Source organism: Sinocyclocheilus rhinocerous, unplaced genomic scaffold (genome assembly GCF_001515625.1).
Source record: "Sinocyclocheilus rhinocerous isolate Xijiao unplaced genomic scaffold, SAMN03320098_v1.1 scaffold2415, whole genome shotgun sequence".
Classification (NCBI taxonomy): Eukaryota; Metazoa; Chordata; class Actinopteri; order Cypriniformes; family Cyprinidae; genus Sinocyclocheilus; species Sinocyclocheilus rhinocerous.
This window is the reverse complement of record NW_015666566.1, coordinates 593,640-617,091: the sequence shown is the minus strand read 5'-3', so window position 1 is coordinate 617,091 and position 23,452 is coordinate 593,640. Positions and strand designations below refer to the sequence as shown.

The 23,452-nt window shown below is 34.7% G+C and overlaps 4 protein-coding genes across 7 annotated transcripts in view; 2 read left to right on the top strand and 2 right to left on the bottom strand.

The window, feature by feature from the left end:
- Positions 1–325: 325 nt before the first annotated feature.
- Positions 326–13,291, bottom strand: LOC107732810 (protein VAC14 homolog). 4 transcript variants are annotated; one of them, XM_016544225.1, is made up of 19 exons: positions 13,058–13,291; positions 12,524–12,713; positions 12,204–12,371; positions 11,195–11,257; positions 10,997–11,104; positions 10,268–10,377; positions 10,038–10,159; positions 9,824–9,961; positions 9,533–9,676; positions 3,709–3,772; positions 3,348–3,492; positions 3,193–3,258; positions 2,965–3,112; positions 2,724–2,856; positions 2,392–2,566; positions 2,145–2,263; positions 1,391–1,470; positions 1,161–1,311; positions 326–1,088 (listed from the first exon to the last, which is right to left on the bottom strand). In XM_016544225.1, the coding sequence occupies exons 1-19, from the start codon at positions 13,159–13,161 to the stop codon at positions 932–934; spliced, it is 2,385 nt and encodes a 794-aa protein (XP_016399711.1). In that variant the 5' UTR covers positions 13,162–13,291; the 3' UTR covers positions 326–931. The 4 variants fall into 4 exon arrangements, with proteins under 4 accessions (XP_016399711.1, XP_016399712.1, XP_016399713.1 ...); XM_016544226.1 differs by having other exon boundaries at positions 2,998–3,112; XM_016544227.1 differs by having other exon boundaries at positions 12,524–12,674.
- Positions 13,281–15,647, bottom strand: LOC107732785 (protein VAC14 homolog). The gene is made up of 5 exons (XM_016544199.1): positions 15,210–15,647; positions 14,676–14,826; positions 14,356–14,523; positions 13,395–13,457; positions 13,281–13,304 (listed from the first exon to the last, which is right to left on the bottom strand). The coding sequence occupies exons 1-5, from the start codon at positions 15,311–15,313 to the stop codon at positions 13,281–13,283; spliced, it is 510 nt and encodes a 169-aa protein (XP_016399685.1). The 5' UTR covers positions 15,314–15,647.
- A 433-nt stretch (positions 15,648–16,080) lies between these two features.
- On the top strand, positions 16,081–19,782 carry LOC107732812 (pancreatic secretory granule membrane major glycoprotein GP2-like). The gene is made up of 9 exons (XM_016544230.1): positions 16,081–16,243; positions 16,360–16,408; positions 16,479–16,583; positions 17,126–17,334; positions 17,431–17,588; positions 18,060–18,299; positions 18,847–19,030; positions 19,109–19,214; positions 19,305–19,782. The coding sequence occupies exons 1-9, from the start codon at positions 16,220–16,222 to the stop codon at positions 19,415–19,417; spliced, it is 1,188 nt and encodes a 395-aa protein (XP_016399716.1). The 5' UTR covers positions 16,081–16,219; the 3' UTR covers positions 19,418–19,782.
- Positions 19,783–19,838: 56 nt separating this feature from the next.
- mmp15a (matrix metallopeptidase 15a) overlaps positions 19,839–23,452 on the top strand; it is a 12,290-nt gene continuing 8,676 nt past the window's right edge. The window contains exons 1-2 of the mRNA XM_016544229.1: positions 19,839–20,477; positions 22,095–22,243. Of these exons, the coding sequence (XP_016399715.1) occupies positions 20,361–20,477; positions 22,095–22,243 (266 nt within the window). The 5' untranslated portion in view covers positions 19,839–20,360. The remainder of the gene's footprint in view (positions 20,478–22,094; positions 22,244–23,452) is intronic.

The window sequence follows — 23,452 nt, the reverse complement described above, 5'->3', positions numbered from 1 at the left end:
GCCCGATGACTTACCACTATACTAACGAGAAGTACGGAGAAAGAATTTTAGGAATGTAAAAAATGTAACTGTAAATTCCTCATAAACGGTATGTATAACTTCACATTTCGATTTTGGGTTATCTATAGCGAAATTCAGTCATTTAAAAAGAAGCGTCTAGCGAATTTCGGTAAGAAATTAAGCGTTTTCTCTCTCAGCCACAGCTAAGACGTTTTCTTAGTGAAAGTAATACAATAGCGCCATCTGCTGGATTGTAAAAAGTGAGATTCTGGGGTTCTCATGCCGATAAGCAACATGTGATTCAAGAAAACAAACAAAAACTACATAATGATCATGGTCCACTTTATTGTAACTTTGTCTTCACATTACAGAGAAACGGCTTGCATGTACATAAGGCCAAGAATGAATATGTTAATGTGGGAAAAAGGACAAGCAGACTCCTAAGGGAATGCTGAGGAAACAGTGAATATTGTTGGATGTGGTTTGTGTGAGAGATAAAATCACAATACAAAAAAAGACAAATGTCCATTAAAGACTCATTTACAGTACTTGTCATGAGAAGACATCAAGTTTTACATAAAAATTCCTAATAAACATCCAGGGCTACGTGCAAGGTGTTTTGTACAAATGGTTTGGGGAGGGTTATATTAAACCAGTCAGTTGGGAATGATATAACCATTGGCCCTTAATCTGTAACAGATTACCTAGTCCAATTATGTCCAAGTATGTACATACTACATCAACTCCAGCACCTGAATATAAAGCACTTCACGTAGTATAAAAAATAAAGCACATTGAAGTCCCTCATGCCTATAGTAGCTTGAATACATTAAAAACTGAATAAGGTGACACGTAGATGCCCACTACAGGTCCTGCTGAGGTTCCAGTCTTTTCGGACAAAGGCTGCGTAATCTCATCCTGTATGTGACCTTTACAACTTCCTGTCTGGGTGCTCAGAGCGTCCCGCCCTCTGATGCCTCACTTCCAGGTGTTTGCTCTGGACTCTGTCGAAGTGCTGGAGCAGTTCACTGTAGTCGATGTGTGGCTGGGGTAATCGTTTGTCTTTGACGGGTGCCTTTGGGTCTTCCCTGAAAAAATAAAGCAGTTGAGAATATCCAGTCTAGAAGATGTCAGACTGTTTAGAGCGCATGAGAACTTACACGGTCCTCATGAGTTCAGGGTTTGGCACACAGCTGAGCCGATGTGAAAGCAGCTGGAAAACCTGACTCTGAGGAAGCAACATCAGCAGGCCGTACAGAGCCTTGATGAGATACGGGTTATGCTCTACATCCAGTAGCTGCAGACGAAGGTCTGCAAAGAGAATGAGTGTTAGTGTGGAGAGCTGAAAATGATGCTCAACACTTTTATGTGGTGGATGAATGGGACTCACAGGTGAAGATGGGGCTCTCGATTAGCTGCACAAGTTTATCCACCTCCATGAGGAAGTCCACAGTTACCTCCAGGTCTCCACTGATCAGCTCAAATCAAGGTGTTTTTGTCATTTTTAAAAAATATATATTTCTAGAGTACGGGCACATTTTGATCAATTAAATTCAATTACTTCTACAGTAGTTTGTGATTACTCAAACATTTTTTGTCAATATTTTACACATTAGATTACACAGAGAACTCATTAAATAATACAAATATTTAAAATGTAACATTAAAAATAAAATTCAGTACAAAATTTCAATGATTTTCCCTGCTTCTATATAACAATTTAAAAGAAATTTCCAGATATTTCTGCACATTCCATGGACTAGGTATGAATAATTTCATTGGTTTTTTTGTTGTTGTTTTTTTTGTTGTTTTTTTATTAAATCCCAATTATATAAAATACTGTTCAAAAGTATGGGGTCTGAAAGATTAAAAAATATATATTTAAAGAAATAAACACTATTTAGCAAGGACACATTACATTGAGTGACAGTAAAGACATTTATATAGTTACAAAATATTTATATTTCAAATAAATGCTATTTATTTGACTTATCAATGATCAATGCTATTTATTTGACTTGTCAATGTATCAGTGATTCCACAAAAATATTAAGCAGCACATCTTTTTTTCAACACTAGCATAAAGAATATTGAGTCAGTCTGAAACCGAATGATACATTATAAACTCTTTACAGCAAGGATACAATTTCTGGATGAGGTCATAGGCATGCCGATAGTTCTGTGTCAGGAAGCAGAGCGACACAGTGGCCACTGGATTGTGACACCAAGAGCGATAGAGGCAGCAGAAAAGAGCACAGCTTTCCTGATGGGTAAAAAAGTAGAAACATAAAACAGTGATAATGAGCACAGATGCAAAACCTCAAGTAGAAACAATCGTCCTGGATTTTATGAGTCTGTTCTAAAGATCCCAGTCCTCAAAGCAGATGTTACCTGTGTGCGCAAGTCCTTGAGCTGGTTCCGCAGCTGGAAGAGTTCAGCTGAGGTAAGCAGAATAGTGTTAAGTGTCTGCACCATGGTGGAGGCAAACTTCAGATCTTCCTCCTTGAGTAAGATGTCCGCCATAGAGTGAAATATGTTCTCCGCATGCAGGAGGAGACACAGCTGCCTGTTGAGAAGTAGACGAAACTTACTGACAAAATCTGTTGAATCTATTTGTATACTCAGATTTACAGATGTTTCTACTTGGATTACTACAATTTTACTAGGTTTAAACCACTGAGGAACTACAGTAGTCTTCATTAAAGGAGCTAGGATAGTTTTACCTGATAATGAAAGCCCCTCTCATTTCTAGAAGCTTCCTCTCTAAACTGAAGCGCTTGAGCAAATTAATCATGAACTTGTAGAAGTATGAATTCATGCTGGGAGTCGATGGAGATAAATCTGTCACCTTTGAACCTGTCAAATAAAAAGAGCTTGTTTGATTTCATGTTCACAGCATTCTGTTAATAATCTTCTTTTCTGGTATATAAACAGATATAAAGAGGACCAGGAATCGTTACCCACCAACCACCACTGGCTGCACACCTGTGACCCCACCTGGAATATGAAGCTCTGTTTTGCTATCCGAGCTGTCGCACGACCCAGACGTGTCCGTCTGACCAGCAGGTGATGATGCAATTTCTGCTAAAACCTCCAAGTCTTTTAAAATCACCTATGAGAGAGATTTGTTCTTTAAAATGGCTGCGTCTGGTAGACCTGCATTGAGATGATTGGGAAAATATGATGACTTACTTCATCAGATTCATCTGATAGTGTCTTCAGTAACATGGGGAACAAACTATCTGTGTGCTTGAACATCTGGCATGGAGATAAAGTGGAATAAAACACGTTTAGCACTGTACTTTTTAGCATTGAAACTGCACATTTAAAATACCATCTATAGAAACCTTGCGAGGGGTCTTGATGTACAAATGGTACAACCACTTCAACACAGCGATGCAAGTCATCATTCCGGTGGATGAATCGTGTAAATGTCTGTCCAGTACTTGCACTATGCCATCCAGATCCAGAGTTACAGCAGACCTGTCAGAACTACACAGCACAGAGTAAATCAGAGATCCGGTAGAAATCCTTAAATAGCTTCTGATCTTTTAACTAGACACTTAGGTAGACATTTAGTAACGGCTAATGGTTGACTCTTCTACTTAGAATTAATGTTCATTAATGAGTTATTTTACTGTGTTTAGTGTGTAACATCAGAAAACAGAAAGACAAAGTGTTGTTGTGTCAGTGACTGTCAAAACGTACCTTGCTGGAGTGAAGAAGGAGATGTTGCTGAAGCCTACTGACTCCTGAGACTCATTTAGGGAATCTATAACCAAAAACAGAGATATAAAATCAAAGCAGGCAAAGGTTTTCAAATTAATTTTCAGGACACTTGCATTTAGAAAACAATGTGGAAACAATTGCTGGCACTAAAGCTTCAGGGTCAGTAAAATTTATGACCAAGACCAAGATCACACACACACACACACACACACACATATATGAGTATATTTAATTTTAATATATTTTTTAATTTTCAGCTGTCATTACTCGTCTTCAGTGTTACATGATCCTTAAGAAATCATTCTAATATAATGATTTGGTGCTGAAGAAGCATTTGTTTTTTTTTTACGTTGAAAATAATTGCGCTGCTTAATATTTTATGACACACAATTCTCTAATGAATAGAACGTTCAAAAGAACAGCATTTATTGGAAATAGATTTGTTTTTTAACAATATGTTTACTGTCTCTATTGAGCAATTGAACACATTTTTGCTGAATACAAGAATTAATTTATTTAGAAAAAAAATCATACTGACCACAAACATTTCAACGTTAGTGTGAATAAGCAAGATATTTCGAAAATGTGCAACAGGAAAAAAGTGTGGATGCATTGGCCGGGAACCGTTTCCCATTCATTCTCAATGGTAGTGCTAAACCACTACGGATGCAATATACTTCTCTTCAAAATGCTGCAGCTGTTTCTGCTCGGTTTCGAACCGAGGACCTCCCGCGCGGCGGCCGGGGATTCTTTAGCTAAACGGCCCTAAACCGTTTCCCATTCATTCTCAACGGTAGTGCTAAACCACTACGGATGCGATATACTTTCGGCCGCTAGTGCTCTCGTGGCGCTCTTCCGTGTTTTGGCACCCCGGGAAATATGAATTCGCAGAAGAAGAAGAAAACAGCGGCGATCGCCTAGTTTAATTCAATGCATTCTCAAGCGTCTATCAAAGGTAAGATACTTTATGTGAGATCAGTTTACGTTTTGTTACCGTTAATGCTGAAATCACATTAGTAAACTTTGTTCGTTTCCAAACGTTACCTGTCGGGTTTTATTTACTATAGTTCATCGTAGGTTGATTTGTTTGCACGCAAATTATGAATGAACATGGCTGTAATTTACGTTTCTGTGTATTGTTTGTCATCATTAACACGTCATCTGTTGATTACAAGCTAAATTATGAATGGACGTAAGCATTATTTTCATTTTTGTAATGAGTTTACATTTATTCCACAGTTCAAAAATGTTTTCTGACCATGGTTTTACTATAGTAACCATAATTTAGCCATGGTATTTTAGTTGAATCACAACAATAAATTTACTATTGTTGTTATTGTATTGGGCATTATATTTACAGTACAGCCATGAAATTGTAAATGAATATCAATCAGCCAAGAACAGTAGGATTACTACAGTTTTACTATAGTAACATTATGGTTTATATATATATATACATACACAGTATATTGTATGTGTGTGTATGTATGTGTGCGTGTTTATTTGTGTCTGTAATAGAATTATTGCTTTTTGTAATATTGCTATTTTGTTGTTCTTGTAGAGACCACTGTTTGTACACTGCCTGTGCCCTTGCCGTCATCTTTTCCTGGTACCCAAGCAGATCCTCAGTCATTACCGTTAATGCTGAAATCACATTAGTTTGTTTTTTGTTCGTTTCCAAACTTTACCTGTCGAGTTTTATTTACTATAACTTAGTTCATCGTAGGTTTGTTTGTTTGCACGCCAAATTATGAATGAACATGGCTGTAATTTACGTTTCTGTGTATTGTTTGTCATCATTAACACGTCATCTGTTGATTACAAGCTAAATTATGAATGGACGTAAGCATTATTTTCAGTTTTGTAATGAGATTACATGTATTCCACAGTTCAAAAATGTTTTCTGACCATGGTTTTACTATAGTAACCATAATTTAGCCATGGTATTTTAGTTGAATCACAACAATAAATTTACTATTGTTGTTATTAAATGTTTTCTGGGCATGGTTTTACTATAGTAACCATAGTTTAGCCATGGTATTTTAGTAGAATCACAACAATAAATGTACTATTGTTGTTACTGTATTGGGCATTATATTTGCAGTACAGCCATGAAATTGTAAATTAATATCAATATGCCAAGAACAGTAGGATTACTACAGTTTTACTTTAGTAACATTATGGTTTATATATATATATATATATATATATATATATAAATTATATGTGTGCGTGTGTGTTTATTTGTGTCTGTAATGGAATTACTGCTTTTTGTAATACTGCTATTTTGTTGTTCTTGTAGAGACCACTGTTTGTACACGTCCTGTGCCCTTGCTGTCATCTTTTCCTGGAACCCAAGCAGATAGTCAGATACTTTGTTGTTCTTGTAGAGACCACTGTTTGTACACGTCCTGTGCCCTTGCTGTCATCTTTTCCTGGAACCCAAGCAGATCCTCAGTCAGATACAGGTAAATATTTGACACATTAACAACACCATACACAAAAGGTTTCTGCAGGTTTTAAAGTCTTAAAATGTCTTCATTTACCCTTACACAAATTAATGCCTTAAGAAAGTTTTAAATCAGAGCAGAAAGTCTTAAATTCATAAAATTATGGCATTAAATGTTGGATGCATAGCAAAAAGTGAAGGAATTTCTTCCTCTGTTTTGTCTTGTTTTCCAAATATCAAACATCTTTCAGTCAAGATATGTTTATTTCACATGCAAATGTAAAATGAAGTCTTGAAAAATGTAATAAAATTAAATGAGTTTACACTTAAAACAATAACAAATATTTGTGAATGAGATGTCAAAACTTCCCTTTAAATTAAGTTGACTTTTTTGCCAAATGGCAGATATTAGTTCTTGTTTTAATCACAAAATCACTTCAAACTAGACTTCATATTTCATGTCATTTTGTATCTCCAGTAAATGTATCTTTATTTAAGAATCTTTAGGCATTTGCACTGGAAAACAAGACAAAAATACAGTGGAAGAACATCACTGTTTTGCAGCATGATCTGAATGTACAGAAAAATATATTGTATTTACATATTCTAGTGTCTGGGAGCGGAGTGTTTCAACAGAAAGAGATGACCTGGAAAGAGTTTAAAGAGTCTGCATTTTACGAGAAAAAATGGGCAGAAAAAAAGAAATAAATTATATTTCTTGATCTTTTGCCCCTTAGAAATATTTAACTCATGTATATACTGTATATTTTGATTTGTTTATTTTTCAGTGTGAGATTGTAATATGTATATACTGTCAGAATTCTATTTTTCTTTCTACTTTATTATTTTGCATCAATATTTACTAATCTTAAAAAGTGCTTAAAGCATTTAATAAAAATACAACTGAAAATTACAAATTTTTCTACTTTGTTATTTTGGATCAATATTTACTAGTCTTAAAAAGAGCTTAAAGCATTTAATAAAAATACAACTGAAAATTACAAATTGCTTCATGAGTGCTGTGTTCTACTTCATAGGAGTAATATTTTACAGTTTATATGGTTCTGGAAACACTTATTGGTCATTTAACTTATTAAGTGTTGAATTAAATTATTCCATCACTTAAATTAATTTTCATTTAATACTTGAATATTACTCCATTTGAGTTAAATTTAAATGCCTCTTATTTACATTACAAAAGCCATTTAATATAACTATTCATGTTTTCATATAACCATGTAATGTCATATTACTATTATTTTACTGTATTTATTTTAATACTAATCATTTATTCATAATACTTTGCTTTGTAATCCAAAAAGGCAAGACATACATTTAAAATACTTTGCAGCTGTAATGTATTGTTAAATTTTAAAATTTTGATTTATAAAAAGCATAAAGCTGTAAAATAATGGTTTAGACCTGCGTGAGTGGGATTCGAACCCTGGTCCAAACAAATGCATGAAAAAAATCTGATTGGCTGTGACATAATTTCCGCCCTTTGGCAAACTGTTGAAATGCTTCAATTTCATTGGCTGTCAACAGTGGTGGAAAGAGTACTGAAAAAGTAAAAGTACCATTACCTTCCAAAAAATGTAGTGTGAGTAGAGTAAAAGTACTTTTCCAAAAAAACTACTTGAGTAAGAGTAAAAGAGTAGCCTATTTGTATTTAAAAGTACTCATGAGTAGTGAGTACTGAGCTGTGGATTCTACCCCCTCATAATAAATGCTGTACACCTCAATTTATAAATTTTAAAAACGTTGTACATTCTGTAATTCACATTATCTTGTTTGTCATAAAGAATGAAGAATATCTCTCAAAAAATATTGACAATGTGTTATTTTGACGTGCAATTTCAGTTTTGTGTCATGTGATCATCGTGGATTATTATGTGTAAAATTGCAAAAATATTCATTCATGCATGACGGCGATTTAAACCTAATTCACTTCAATAAAGATAACTATACATGCTATTCTTGTCATGAGCATCAAGGTGTGGGGGCGCTGCGGTGCAAATTCGACTCATGTTTAGTACATGTTAACTCAAAGATTCTTAGAAAAATATAAACGTTGGACTCTGTGGTCGATTCTGTGTTAAGGTAAGGCATGTTATTCGCAATTAGGTGTTGTGGCTGGGTTGTTATAGGTCTGCGTGACTCTCGATGTCTTAGGCCTAATTGAACGGAGGAATTATGGTATTCTTCTGTAGCCTGACGACGAGTAACTTTAACCGTTGTTCATGTGAACTCAAAGACAGCCTGATGAAGTCCACGGTATAGTTCGAACACTGGCCTGTAGACAAATCATTTAGTAAGCAGAAATCCGAAATGTACCTTAACATATTAAGTTAGAGGAAGATGCGACTGAATTGATGCTTGAAGACTGCGCTTCCAGCAGCCATGATAAAAAGTTGGCGGTTAAAGTTTTCTATGCACAATTTGATTTGACGAAAGTCACGAGACCTATTACTCTCTATCCAATCACGTTGATGGATAAAAATTAAATTAAAATAAGCATGTAACGACCACAAACAGAGGAAAATATCGGAGTAAAAGTACCGATACATCACTTAAAATGTACTCAAGTAAAAGTACACAATTTTTAAACTACTCAAAAAAGTACAATTACTGATAAAAACTACTTCATTACTGTAACGTGAGTATTTGTAATTCGTTACTTCACAGCCCTGGCTGTCAGTGAGTTACAACTATCCGCCGCTGGCCCCCCAGCTGGCAGGCGAGAATTCTACCACTGTACCACCAATGCCTTCCTGAAATCTTAACGTAGCCCCCTGGCTTCCAAAGTGAGGGCACTTTCAAACGCAGTTGCCATACATGCCCACTAGGTGGCACACTCCAATCTCTCTAACTGTCTTGGAGCTTTCCTCAGTAATTACCACATTTGCTCACTAGGTGGCACACTCCAATCTCTCTTACTGTCTTGGAAATTTCCTCAGCAATTACCACATTTGTTCACTAGGCAGCACAGTTCACTCCCTCAAACGATTTTGGCACTTTGCCACGAGGGAGGCCCGAGTTCGATTCCCGGCCAATGCAATCACTTTTCTCATACCTTTTCACTTTATTTTACTTCCACACATTTAAAGGGGTCATATGATGCGATTTCAAGTTTTCCTTTCCGAAGCGTTTGAGAGAGGCGGGAGAGAGAGGATCTACAATAATGTACAGTATTTGAAAAATAATGTGTTTTTTGAACATTAAAGCATGTCAACATATTCTGTTACACCAAATACACAAAATAATGATCTTTAAAATAGCATCATATGACCCCTTTAAATAAATAAATAAAATTGGAAGAAAATAAAGAAGAAAAATTATAATAAAAAAACTTGCCATTCAGATCACCCTCTTTCTTAGATGGAGTCCCATCGCCCGGAGGGGACGATTTGGTCTGTGATTCTTCATCATCTTCATCATCTTCAGGAGTCACAAGCTTCATCAGGCTATGATTACATGCACTGGCAGCCTCTTTAGTACCTTGAGATGGTTTATTGAGGAGCAGTAGCAACTAATACTAACAGGACAATATCAATACCTCAAAAACATAGCTAAATGGCATTGAACACAAAACATACTCTCAGCAAATGCATTTTATATTAGATATACAACCACAGTTTAGGATACTCTTTTTGCGGTCATCATAGGAAAGGCAAGGCAGCACTGCTGTCAGTATGCCAGAGGAATATGGCAGTACCACTCTTCCAGCAAGCTGAATGAATTCCCTCATCCATGTCATCGACGTCAACTGGATGAGATCGTTAGCTGCAGAAAGACCAAATTAAAGAATTACACTACTTACCTATAAAAAGAATTCTACAAAGATTTAAATCTGACTCACTCGACTTTGATTCATCAGACACTTGACAGTGGATGACTAATATGTTGGCCATTTCCGCAAATTTGACACTGGATGGATTCTTCTTAATTTCTTTCAGGAATTCCCCCAAAACCACCTCACACCTATTAAACAGCAGCTGTTAATGCTCTTTAAAAATGAGAAAAACATAACAGAGAAAAGAGGAAGAGGGAGAAACTATCTCAGGTAAAGGAAAAGATAATGCGACATACATCCGCCTGATCTCTTTGCTGCTGTCTCCAAGAATCTGAAAGAGTCCGTCTAGAAATTCTGGCAGATAATCCAAGAGGTTGATATCAGGAACCGACTCCAACACGTGGATCTGGAGTCAAACCATCACAGGAAATCACAAAATGATAATGGCAACTATTATCAGTGTTGTTATTGTTAATGAAAAACAAAACTATTTGTCATTTTTGGGAGACTGAAAGAGAGCCGAAATAAAATAAAATATAAATATTAGGCAAAAAGCTAAACGTGAAAAACTTAACGATTAATCTCATCCAAAATAAAAGTTTTTGTTTACATAATATATATGTGTGTGCTGTGTATATTTATTACGTATATATAAATACAAACACGCGCATGCATATATTTAAGAAAAATATGTAGTGTTTATATATTAAATATATTTATATATAATATAAAATATAAGAATATAAATATATAAATGTATGCATTTAAATATTTCCAAAATATATGCTGTATGTGAGTGTATGTATATATACATAATAAATATACACAGTACACACACATATATTATGTACACAAAAACTTTTATTTTGGATGTGATTAATCGCGATTAATCGTTTGACAGCACTAAAAATAAGTTGAATTTGAAGTACTAAAATTACTAAAAATAAAACTGAAATAAAAATAAAGCTAAATAGAAATATTTAAAGCAAAAATAAAACAAAGATTGGTGAAAGTGCTCAACTCACCCATGAGATAATGAATTGGCGGGCATACTGGTTGTTTGAGTAAATCCTCTCACGCAACAGCGGGACAAAAGCCACTAGGTCAAATTTGTTGCTCTCTGTTACAATGTCCTTAAAATAAAAAGGACATAAGAAGTCATTATTTCATTTGATACCTCCAAACTTTAACTGCGGAATCCACGTTTCTCATTTCAAACTCACCTTAAGAAGCCGATCCAGGAGCTCAGATCCACTCTTTACGTTTGGATCAGGATCTGCAGCAAGCTGTAAAGAACAGATCACATGTAAGGTGAGTCTTAGGCACAGGAAGAGGAAATTACAATACAAAAGTTAGGAATGACTGTGTATTGACAATTCCAATGAAAATTATGTTCAAAATGTCAGTAACAGTTAAAAGGTAAAATTTTATCACCTCTTACATATGAAATATGTAAAAAAAATATATATATTTTGGAAAAGATTATAACAGAAGAAAATAACATCTTACCACTGTCATTTTTTATATTATATACTATTATAGTATTTATTAATATTTTCAGTAATTTTGTTTTGTACTTTTGTTTTGAACTTCTGTCATTTTTATTAGTTTCAGTTTCTTTTTCAAAAACTTCATTTTTTTTAAATTCCTATATAGCTTTAATTTATTTGAATTAATTATTTATTAGTTTTAGTAACAAAATTATTTTGGTAAGTTGACAATTCTTACAATTTTTTCTTAAATTAAGTTTAAACCTAATATTTATATTTTATTTTATTTCAATTACTGTAAACTAAACTATTTGTAATAGTTTTAGTCAGTGTTACTTTAAGACCACTGATATGCTAATATAGTTTTAGTCATTTCTGTTCTGTCATTTGTGTTTTATTATGTCTATACAGTTTTACTTTTTTTTTTTTACAGTTTTAGTTTTCATTATTTTAGAACATTAAATCAACTTAAATGAAAATAAGAAATGTTGCCTTGGCAACAATCTGAAAAAAAAAATCAGTTAATGTACATTTTATTTCAAATAACAAAAAAGTTAAACTGTAATAACCCAAAAGTTGACAACAACAACACTGCTTTGTAGCCTTAAGAAATATTTTACTATATTAAAATTTTTAAATGGCATCGATTACTAAAAAAATATTTCAACTAACATGGAATACCATGTGGGATTCATTTCTACCATTCATGCATGCATCTAGACATGAAGGGGCAACAGTTTACCTTGCTAAGCCCATCAAACAGCACATTAAAGTGGGGCAGCACTGCTCCCCTGGCAACTTTCACTATATTGTAAAGGGCCTCACAGGCGTAGTAGCGCAGACGGCTGTCAGAATCATTGAAACATGTAAGAACCGGATCAATGAGTTCTTTCAGGTACAATCCAGAATCCTGAATAGTACAAAAGATAAGATAAACATAAGCAAAGCCTCCATATTTGCTTTGGAATTTCAAGCATACTGAACATCTTGCAGCCAATATACCAATGAATCAAGTATTCAGTGGTGTATTGAGGAAGTATTTAGCACATTTATTTCATATACTTTTCCCAGGGCAATGGAGCACGCCGCCAACCCAATGAGGCCTCCTTTTCGGCTGTGAGGGTGCTGGGAGAGCGCAAACTCTGTGGCCAGTATCTGGATGACATGTCTGATCTGTGCAGAGTTGTTCTGGGCGACGAATTCCCGTACAAGCCTGACAGAAGATTGGGAAGAAGCGGATAAATGGAATAGCCTATAAATAAAACACAGCATTCTAATAATTCATTTCAAACACTAGCTGGACTTCAGTGCCGTTTGGACTATGGGCTATTGATCATAAGCATGACTAATGAGATCATGTGGCATGTCAGATGACCAGCTCTCCATTTGAGCAAAATAACAACGATTAATTACTTATTACAGAGAGAAACTAACTATGCATGTTAAACTATAATTCACACGCTGTAGTATGCGTGTCAGTGGAGCAAAATGGGACTAAACGAATCTAAAAGCAGTTGTAGGCAAATGAATACCACATATTCTAATTTGAAAACATTTCCTCTCATTTATGAATATAAACAACAGATTATGACTCACTTTTCAATCTCAAGAGCTGCCACCTTCCTCTTCTCGTACAGTTTGTCGTTGAGAGCTCTCACAATGTTTGGTGTCAATGGAGAAAAATCCTTTTCTGTGTTCATTTTTTCTAAGTATTTCCGAAAAACCCCTTAAATTACGCTGGTCTCCGAATAAAGCTTAGTGAATAAAGAGAACGTCTCATTAGATGACAGTTCAGTAAGTGTATGACTGAATAAATGTATTAATGTTTCATCCAAACAATGTCCTTAAAATAAAAAGGACATAAGAAGTCATTATTTCATTTGATACCTCCAAACTTTAACTGCGGAATCCACGTTTCTCATTTCAAACTCACCTTAAGAAGCCGATCCAGGAGCTCAGATCCACTCTTTACGTTTGGATCAGGATCTGCAGCAAGCTGTAAAGAACAGATCACATGTAAGGTGAGTCCAACTGAAAAGTGATTCCAATGAAAATTATGTTCAAAATGTCAGTAACACGGTTAAAAGGTCTGTGTTATCACTTCTTACATATGAAAAAATGTCATTAAATGTTTATGGTATTTTAGAAAAGATTATAACAGAAGAAAATAACATCTCACCAGTGTTATTTTTGTATTATTTAGTATTTATTAATATTTTGAAATAGCTTTTATTTGTATCATTTCAGTTTTCAGTAAAATTTTAGCTTAAGTTTTATTAGTTTTAGTTTTTTTAACTAGTTTTTTTTAAATTTCTTTTTAACTTTATTTCAGTCAGTTTTTTTAATTATTTTAGTTTTCACACAGTATTTATATTTTATTTCAGCTTTATTTCAATTACTGTAAACTACTTTTAATAGTTTTAGTCAGTGTTACTTTAAGATCATTGAGACGCTAATATAGTTTTTTTAATATTTCAAATTCGTTTTTTATATACACATATATTTCATTTTAGCTAAAGTTTTAGTAATTTTGCAGCATTTGTCATGTTTTTTGTTTTTATTTTTCATTATGTCTATACAGTTTTTATTAACTTTTTAATTTTCATTATTTTAGTACATCAAATTAACCCAAATGAAAATAAGAAATGTTAATCAGTTAAAGTTTATTTTATTTCAAGTAACAAAAAAGTTAACTATAATAACCCTATAACTGACAATAACACAGCTTTTTTTCCCTTAACAAATATTATATTATATTTAAATGTTTAAATGGCATTTATTACTAATTACTCAAAATTATTTCAAATAAATATTTAAAACTAGCATGGAATACCATGTGTGATTCATTTCTACCTTTCATGCATACATCTAGATATGAAGGTGCATTAGTTTACCTTGCTAAGCCCATCAAACAGCACATTAAAGTGGGGCAGCACTGCTCCCCTGGCAACTTTCACTATATTGTAAAGGGCCTCACAGGCGTAGTAGCGCAGACGGCTGTCAGAATCATTGAAACATGTAAGAACCGGATCAATGAGTTCTTTCAGGTACAATCCAGAATCCTGAATAGTACAAAAGATAAGATAAACATAAGCAAAGCCTCCATATTTGCTTTGGAATTTCAAGCATACTGAACATCTTGCAGCCAATATACCAATGAATCAAGTATTCAGTGGTGTATTGAGGAAGTATTTAGCACATTTATTTCATATACTTTTCCCAGGGCAATGGAGCACGCCGCCAACCCAATGAGGCCTCCTTTTCGGCTGTGAGGGTGCTGGGAGAGCGCAAACTCTGTGGCCAGTATCTGGATGACATGTCTGATCTGTGCAGAGTTGTTCTGGGCGACGAATTCCCGTACAAGCCTGACAGAAGATTGGGAAGAAGCGGATAAATGGAATAGCCTATAAATAAAACACAGCATTCTAATAATTCATTTCAAACACTAGCTGGACTTCAGTGCCGTTTGGACTATGGGCTATTGATCATGAGCATGACTAATGAGATCATGTGGCATGTCAGATGACCAGCTCTCCATTTGAGCAAAATAACAACGATTAATTACTTATTACAGAGAGAAACTAACTATGCATGTTAAACTATAATTCACACGCTGTAGTATGCGTGTCAGTGGAGCAAAATGGGACTAAACGAATCTAAAAGCAGTTGTAGGCAAATGAATACCACATATTCTAATTTGAAAACATTTCCTCTCATTTATGAATATAAACAACAGATTATGACTCACTTTTCAATCTCAAGAGCTGCCACCTTCCTCTTCTCGTACAGTTTGTCGTTGAGAGCTCTCACAATGTTTGGTGTCAATGGAGAAAAATCCTTTTCTGTGTTCATTTTTTCTAAGTATTTCCGAAAAAACCCTTAAATTACGCTGGTCTCCGAATAAAGCTTAGTGAATAAAGAGAACGTCTCATTAGATGACAGTTCAGTAAGTGTATGACTGAATAAATGTATTAATGTTTCATCCAAAAGATTGTGCTCGTCACTTGTATTGTTTACAGACAAGACGACGCCCTAAAATGTGTTTCCGCGGCGGACTCTCATCACAAGCATCACTTATAAAATAATAGGACCTGCTGTCTGCGACACTCAAGTGAAAGCGGGAAGCAGAGGATGAGAGCAGCTAACTTACTGCCACAGCAGAATAAAAGCCCTCACATGACTTCCTACAAACATCATGCAGCGACTGGTAACTAAATCAATCGAGCGCCGATCAACGGATTTGTTTTGATTACGTCATACGAGTCACATGTTCTTTGGAAACGTTAAAGAAAAATATTAATATGCTGTTAAATGCTATCATTTGAGAATAGGACTGGTTTTAATAGCTTTAATAATAGTTCAAGTGTTATGTGTATTTATTTTAACATATCATTATAATGTAGCCTGTGTATAACGTAACGTTAACAATGTATAACAGGCTATGTACATGCATGAAATGTTTGATAATGTATTTTAAATATGTGTGCCTATTTATTTATTTTTCGTCGGTACCGGCCCATAAACGTCATGTAAAAGAAGTGATTGGTCATTTAATGTGTCAATCAGACGACCAGAGGCATTTGGTACAGGTGTCACTCATCAAATTCATTTAGCGTTTCCTCTCTGATGTATTTAATCCTTATTTACTTGAATGGGTTCCATTTGACATGTAGACTAGATATTAGGCTACCTTAAAACTGCTATTTTCTAAAACCAAAAAAAAAAACACATCTAAATAAAAAAGATTAGCCGATACAAATGACGCACTATCAGAAATCAAAGGTTTTATTTTATTTTATTTTATTTTATTTTTTTATTTATTTATTTTTTTTTTTTTAAGTATTTCAGTGTCAGATTTTAACTGCGTAATTTTTCACTCACTGTAATTTCTCTCACAGGTGTTTCTGCATCTTGCAACGTTACTCTGTGCTGTTGGGAGTATTTCTGGTAAGGTCACATGTGATGGAAATATTTCATCTCAATCGAGTCTTGTTATTAAACCATTTTTTTCATTCAGGTGAATGTGAGATATCGCAGTGTTCTGACCCATCTACCTGCGTTTTGTCGCAGAGGCGAACTTGTAAATGTGCAGTTGGCTACTTTGGAGATCTCTGTGACCAGGGTAAAGGAGTCAACCTTGTGGGCAAAACTGTGTAACCAGTTGAATTGCTGGTCTTAGCTAGTTTACACTGATCTCCTAGACTGGCGTTTAGCTGGTTGTCAAGCTGGGGCCATGTTCACAAAAGTCTTGAGAAGAATTCTTTATAAATGTTTTCTACATTTGATTTTTTTTTTTGTCTAACTTGGGTTGTCTAAGTTTTGAAGTATTCTGTAATTGTATTCCTAATATCTTAATAATAAAAAAAAAAGAATAAAATGACAGACTATAGGCTACCTTTTGGGGTTAGGTTATCCTAACTTCAAGTTGTTTACAATGATTTTTAAGATTTTCAAGAATTAGAATCAAGTTGTTTTAATAACAATTAAAAAAAAAAAAAATTTAAGATGTTTTTTTTTTCCCCTTCATAAGAATGTCTTGTGAATCTGGCTCTGGTTGCTTGGCTAACTAAGTACCACCTAAGACTAACAAACTTGCTGTTTTTTTCCAATGTTATGTTATTGTAATTTAACAAATTTTGTATTAATCTAATATTTCTTTTCAAGTCGCAACAATGAATGTGACGTGTGGCAAAGACTTCATTTCCATCCTAGTGGATGAAGAGTTCTTCAAGTACTACAATGTGGGAATAGAAGCTGTTCATTTGACTAACGCCAGCTGTCGTGCCCATAGAGAGGAGATCTCTGGATCAGCCTATTTCACAGTGCACACACCAATGGACCAGTACACTGCATGTGGAGGCAAACCTCTGGAGGTAAAATAAAATTTTTTTGTTTTTTTCCCCCCTCAAACTATGCAAGCATCAGCATGTTCACATTACATGTCCCTAAATGGCATCCACTCTAAACAGAAGAACATAACACACATTGTGTACTCCTTAACACTGATGTCTGACCCACCTATCTATGGAAACATTGTGAGAGATCCAGTTGTACAGATTGAGTACAAGTGCATCTATCCGTACATCCGTAGACTCAGCCTGGCGTTTCCCATCATCTCTTTCTCCAGGTAACACATTGATTTTGAAGGAATAGTCCACACAAAAATTAAAATTTGCTGAAAATGTACTCACCCTCAAGCCATCCAAGATGTAGATGGGTTTGTTTCTTCATTGGAACAGAATCATTACATCACTTGTTCACTAATGGATTCTCTGCAGTGAATGGGTGCCATCAGAATAGTGAGAAACCGCGACTCGGAGTCCAAACAGCTGATTAAAAACGTCACAATCCACAAGAAATCCACACAACTCCAGTCCATCTATTAACATTGTGCAATAATTTTAATGGTGATTTTGTTTCTTCACAAGACATTATTTGAAGGATTTCTAAATTGCTAAAACGATAAAGAAACAAACATATCTACATTATGGTTTGCCTAAGGGTGAGTACACTTTAATCACATTTTCATTTATTAAATTTTTTTTTTCTTCAAATTATACCCAAGCATGTGTTTAACCGATTTGATTTGTTTTTGAAGTGAAAGAATGTTCAAGGTGGATGAAGTGGATGCCAAGGTGGAGATGAGCCTGTTTAAAGATCACACATACAAAGAGGCTTTCACCAGCGCACCTACTATTAAGCTTGGAGATCAAATCTATGTCCAGATCCAAGTGACGGAGCCTGAAGATTTCTTCCATCTGAAAGTAAATGAGTGTTGGGTGACTCAGACTCCTCAAGCAAATAAGTCAGGCTTTAGCCACACACTGCTTGTAAATGGGTTAGTATTGTGAATTTTATGCTTGTAAATTTTAAATCCAAATGTCTCTTTTTAAGATCAGTTACCAATACACACTCATGGCAATTCATAGGTATTTTGTTTTTGGTGAACTGGTGACTGAAGGTACAGAAACTTTGTGAAAAAGTCACATTAGCAACATTTTGGTGAGATTTTGCAGATGTAAAGCAATGCGGCACACTTTCAAACCAAGCAGCTGTCTGTTGTTCAACAGCGAATTTGTGTAACCAATTTGAACCCAAGTAAAATTTGTGTGAGGAATTTCTTTTCCCTCAAGCGAAACTCCCGATAACGTGGATTCCCATTTAAATGACTGGTTTTTGCCTGCAAAACTGTCGAACAACAAAGGGTGAACACCCCTTTACTCAAGAGTCACTTCTAAACTAAGTTCCACTGATGGTTAGTTTCACACTGTAAATATGAAATCGGTGGCTCGTAAAATAATTACATTTTCTCATGAGATTCGGTTGCAATAACTAAATATTTCACCTTTCAGAAATGTCTTGATGTTTTTCTGATTGTCCTCAAGGTGCACAAATGACAAAACGGCTTCATTTGGTAATGGTACGGCACACCCTGCAGGAAGAAATGGTGAGGGGTCGACTGTCCGTTATTCGTTTGATATGTTTCGGTTTGTATACGAGCCCCACAGTTTCTACCTGCACTGCACTGTTCATCTCTGCACACCTGAGGATGGAAAATCTTGTATTCCTGTAAGCATTTTTTTTTTTTACCAGCTGGTTTCGGACAATCACGTTTTCCCATTGTTAACCTGACATGATTTGTTTTAGGAATGTAAAACTGTATCCAAAAGAGAGGTGGTTATGGATGAGCAGGCTCGAGGCCTGCTGTCTTATGGACCAATCAGACGAGAGCTACCAGTCAGACCTATGACAAGTATGTTTATGTAGTGTCCTGTGACATTTTAATACATAGATACCATACTTTTTATCATGTTTGACCCATATGGATTTTGTCTAATTTTAGATCTTGTCACATTGGTCCTTCCACTGACAGTGATTTGGACTCTGGGCATCTTCCTTTTAATCCTTATCAGTATCGCCAAAGCGGGAAATCGACGACACATGACAAATAGCTAAATAAATCACATTTTCACATAATGGTATTTGTTGGGTATAAAAACTACCTCAAGTACACAAGCTAACTATTAGCATGTTAGCTCTGACTGAGTGAACACTCCATGATAATGGACCCTCAGTGAACATTAATGTTCTGTCAAGAAAATTTAGTTTAAGTAAAATTGGCTTGAATGTGATTTACAGAGAGACGCATTGATCAATCAGGGCTGCTATTGTTTTTTTGCTTTTGTTTTCTTGCGTACTATATGAATCCTACTTTATATTTACAGTACTGAATATGAACAACAGGTGGCAGTGAGAACTAAAAGTGGAAGTTATATTTGCATAACGATTTTTGTTCTTCAAAACAAACCAATTTCAGTACAGCTCCCTTTATCTGCGTTTTTCAAGAATACATATGGAATGTTTATTATAAAACCAAGAATGGTGTGCATAATATCACAAAGGTAAACGGAGAAAGTGGGCGGGGAATGGGGTGCGGCTGCGTGCTGCAGAACGGCATGAGATCCTCATCATGAGCTTTCATGCTCCTGTTTGGTGTTCTGCAACAGATTGAGTATAGATTCGAGGACGCGCCGCCTGGTTCTCGACATTTCCAGATGGGGTTATCCAGGCGGTGCTTATATCAACACAAGCAATGCAATGCAGATCAACAAGTACAGTAGTCTTTTTATTCAATATTTAATGGGTTGATAGCTGCTGGTCATGCTAATGTTATAGTTTACAAGCCTGCGCGCACCAATGGAGACCTATGCGAACTGTTTGCACGGATAGCAATACAAGCGAAAACGTTCACTTAAGCTGGTGGGTTTGTGGTCCGAGAAGAACAATGACCTTATTTTGGTGATAAAAGGCTAGATTCTCCCGGGTTGCTGTCTAATCACGCGGTTCTTGGGGAGGAGAAGGTAGTGTGTTCATTTCTCATTGCTGTCCCGGAGTGGAGATGTCAGTCCGCAGGAGCAGATCGCATCGGTCGCTGAGACCCGTTACTATGATTTTCATCCTGCTGTTTGTCAACATTGCTGAAACAACTGCAGAACATGATGCTTTCAACGCAGAGGTTTGTAGACTCAGTGGTTTAAAGTTTTGTGCTGAAATACTGACGACACTAAACAAACTTTGTGGAGTTTATCTGTACATATCGAGTTGTGAAATTCTGTTTGGCTTCATTTTGCTTTGGTCTTCCAGGATTGTGAAAGTATGAGTTTTACGTTTAAGTTAGTTTAGAGGACAATTAATCAAATTTAAGAAAACTTGACAATTAGGAATCGGTTTGATCGATTTTTTTTTTTGACACTTTTCAACTCATGGTTTTAATAATATCAGGTTTACTGATAACACCATTCACACTTTAACTTGTATTGTTTGGATAATTGCTCAACTTTTTAAATAACTATCATTGTCGTGTGATAAATGTGTAACAGTTAGACATATCCCAAAACAAAAAATAAAAAAAAGAGATTTACGTTTATATAGGTCATAAGAGCTTTAATTAAATATAATGCTGTAACAACACCAATAGTTTTTATTATTAAAGTGTATTTTTTGTGTGTGTAATAATCTAATGATCACCCTATTATTGTATTAGAAAGCATAACTTATTGGGTTACTGGACACAACCAATAAATACAACTAAAGCAGTCAAAAAAAAAAGTCAGTGTTTCTCTTTACAATGCTGTTTGTAAGCCATTTTACTGTTTGACTTTTTTTAAATTTATTTATTTTTTTTTTTTTAATAAAAAGCAAATTTTAATAACTTGTATTGTTTGGATAATTGCTCAACTTTTTAAATAACTATCATTGTCGTGTGATAAATGTGTAACAGTTAGACATATCCCAAAACAAAAAATAAAAAAAAGAGATTTACGTTTATATAGGTCATAAGAGCTTTAATTAAATATAATGCTGTAACAACACCAATAGTTTTTATTATTAAAGTGTATTTTTTGTGTGTGTAATAATCTAATGATCACCCTATTATTGTATTAGAAAGCATAACTTATTGGGTTACTGGACACAACCAATAAATACAACTAAAGCAGTCAAAAAAAAAAGTCAGTGTTTCTCTTTACAGTGCTGTTTGTAAGCCATTTTACTGTTTGACTTTTTTTAAATTTATTTATTTTATTTTTTTTAATAAAAAGCAAATTTTAAAGTTTCTTTTTACTCCTTACAGGACCATAGGGTTTCATTGGGTTACCTGGTATTGAATCCAGTCCTATCTGTTTAGTAACCGTTTGGTAATTTCAACGTCGAGAATTACAATAGGATGTTTCTGCAACCTCTGGTGAATATTAGATGGTGTGTAAGGATGTTTACATCTGTCCTCATAGCCTGACCATGTGGCAGTGGTCTTAACTGAAAACACCTTCAAATATTGATATTCATATTAATATTCAATTCTTTACCAAACATTTAAAACTTGTTTCTGGTGCACAAATTATTTTGAGTTTATGTAGTTTAAGACTTAACTTATCTTAATCCAAACCTCCATAATATTTCCTGATGGATTCTAATGGATAGTTGCGTAATTAAAAAGCAGCTTGTGTATTAATGTCTTCCTGTATGTTCATTTTTTCTTTCTGTTGTGTAATCCCATCGTCACCACACTTCTTGGTAGTAGTTGTTGCAACACCTTGTCAACTCTCCAACATTTTCTGTGTGTTGTTCCTTAAAGTCATGGCTGAGGACGTATGGCTACCTGTCCCAGGTTAGCAGACAGATGTCCACCATGCAATCAGCCCAGATCCTTTCTAGTGCCATTAAGGACATGCAGCGCTTCTATGGCCTGGAGGTGACCGGACACATGGACTTGGCCACTCTTAAGTATGATTTCCTTATTCAACTGCCTGTAGAAAAACAAGATGATCGCAGTCTGTTTTGATTGTGTGTTAACTGAGAAAATAGAAACTGTGATACGGTGTACAGTGTAACTAGGTCAAGTAGCTTATCCATACCACTTATTACTTAATAAAATTTAGTATTTTTTTAATAAGAATAATTTTATTATTAATAAAATGGTTTTATATCTATTTTAAAATGTATTTAGAATTATTGTTGTTGTTATTATTATGATTATTAATATTGTAAATTTATACCAGTGTTGTTATCGTTAACTAAGACAAAAACTATTAAAAATATTTTTCATTAATGGAAATAAAGCTGTAATAAAATCTAAATTTTAGATTAAAAATAAAAAAATAGAAATGTGCCATTAGCAACTAGTGAAATACTAAGTGAAATAAAGTTTGTTAAAGCTGAAAAAGATATATATTAATGCTAAATATAAATTTATTTATTTTTTAAAACGAATTAAAGATAGCAAAAGAACATAAAAGATTATCATTGCCCAAAGTACAATTAAAATGTAGAATGGCAGCTCTCAGAGAGCAAGCAATCTCTAAACACATACATATATACATAAAAAATAAATAAACAAATATATTACTGTAATTAAGAAAATTACTAAAACTAAAATGAAAAATTAAAACATGAAAAATAATTCACAATTAATAATATAGAAATACCACTTAAAGGGTTATTTCACCCAAAAAATAAAATTCTGTCATTTAATTATTTACCCTCATGTCGTTCCAAACCCTTAAGACCTTCGTTCATCTTCGGAGCACGAATTAAGATATTTTTGGTGGAATCTGAGAGCTGTCTGACCCTGCATAGACAGCAACGCAACTGAAATGTTCCCAAGTCCAGAAACGTAGCAAGGACATCGGTAAAATAATCCATGTGACATCAGGGGTTCAACCGCAATTATACGAAGCTACGAGAATACTTTTTGTGCGCAAAAGAAGAAAAAAAACGACTTTATTCAACAATTCGTCTCCTCCACCCTGTAGCACCATTTTGGAGAATATCCGCTGGACGTAAACCACGTATGCTGTTCTGTGTCAGCTGCGTCAGACGTTGTTTACGTCCAGCGGATACTCTCCAAAATGGTGTTACAGGGTGACGCGGAGGAGACGAATTGTTGAATGAAGTCGGTTTTTTTTCGTTTGCGCACAAAAAGTATTCTCGCAG

Excerpts from the sequence above, each read along its gene's own strand:
- LOC107732812 (XM_016544230.1), top strand. The coding sequence starts at position 16,220 with ATGACGCACTATCAGAAATCAAAG. Across the intron at positions 17,335-17,430 it reads GTGGAGGCAAACCTCTGGAG|AAGAACATAACACACATTGT; the intron begins GTAAAATAAAAT and ends CACTCTAAACAG. Across the intron at positions 18,300-18,846 it reads CACACACTGCTTGTAAATGG|GTGCACAAATGACAAAACGG; the intron begins GTTAGTATTGTG and ends ATTGTCCTCAAG.
- LOC107732785 (XM_016544199.1), bottom strand. The coding sequence starts at position 15,313 with ATGAACACAGAAAAGGATTTTTCTCCATTGACACCAAACATTGTGAGA. Across the intron at positions 14,524-14,675 it reads GCTCCATTGCCCTGGGAAAA|GATTCTGGATTGTACCTGAA; the intron begins GTATATGAAATA and ends TGTACTATTCAG. Across the intron at positions 13,458-14,355 it reads TGTTTGATGGGCTTAGCAAG|CTTGCTGCAGATCCTGATCC; the intron begins GTAAACTAATGC and ends TGTTCTTTACAG.
- LOC107732810 (XM_016544225.1), bottom strand. The coding sequence starts at position 13,161 with ATGAACACAGAAAAGGATTTTTCTCCATTGACACCAAACATTGTGAGA. Across the intron at positions 10,160-10,267 it reads AGCAAAGAGATCAGGCGGAT|GTGTGAGGTGGTTTTGGGGG; the intron begins GTATGTCGCATT and ends GCTGTTTAATAG. Across the intron at positions 3,113-3,192 it reads TATCAGATGAATCTGATGAA|GTGATTTTAAAAGACTTGGA; the intron begins GTAAGTCATCAT and ends TCTCTCTCATAG.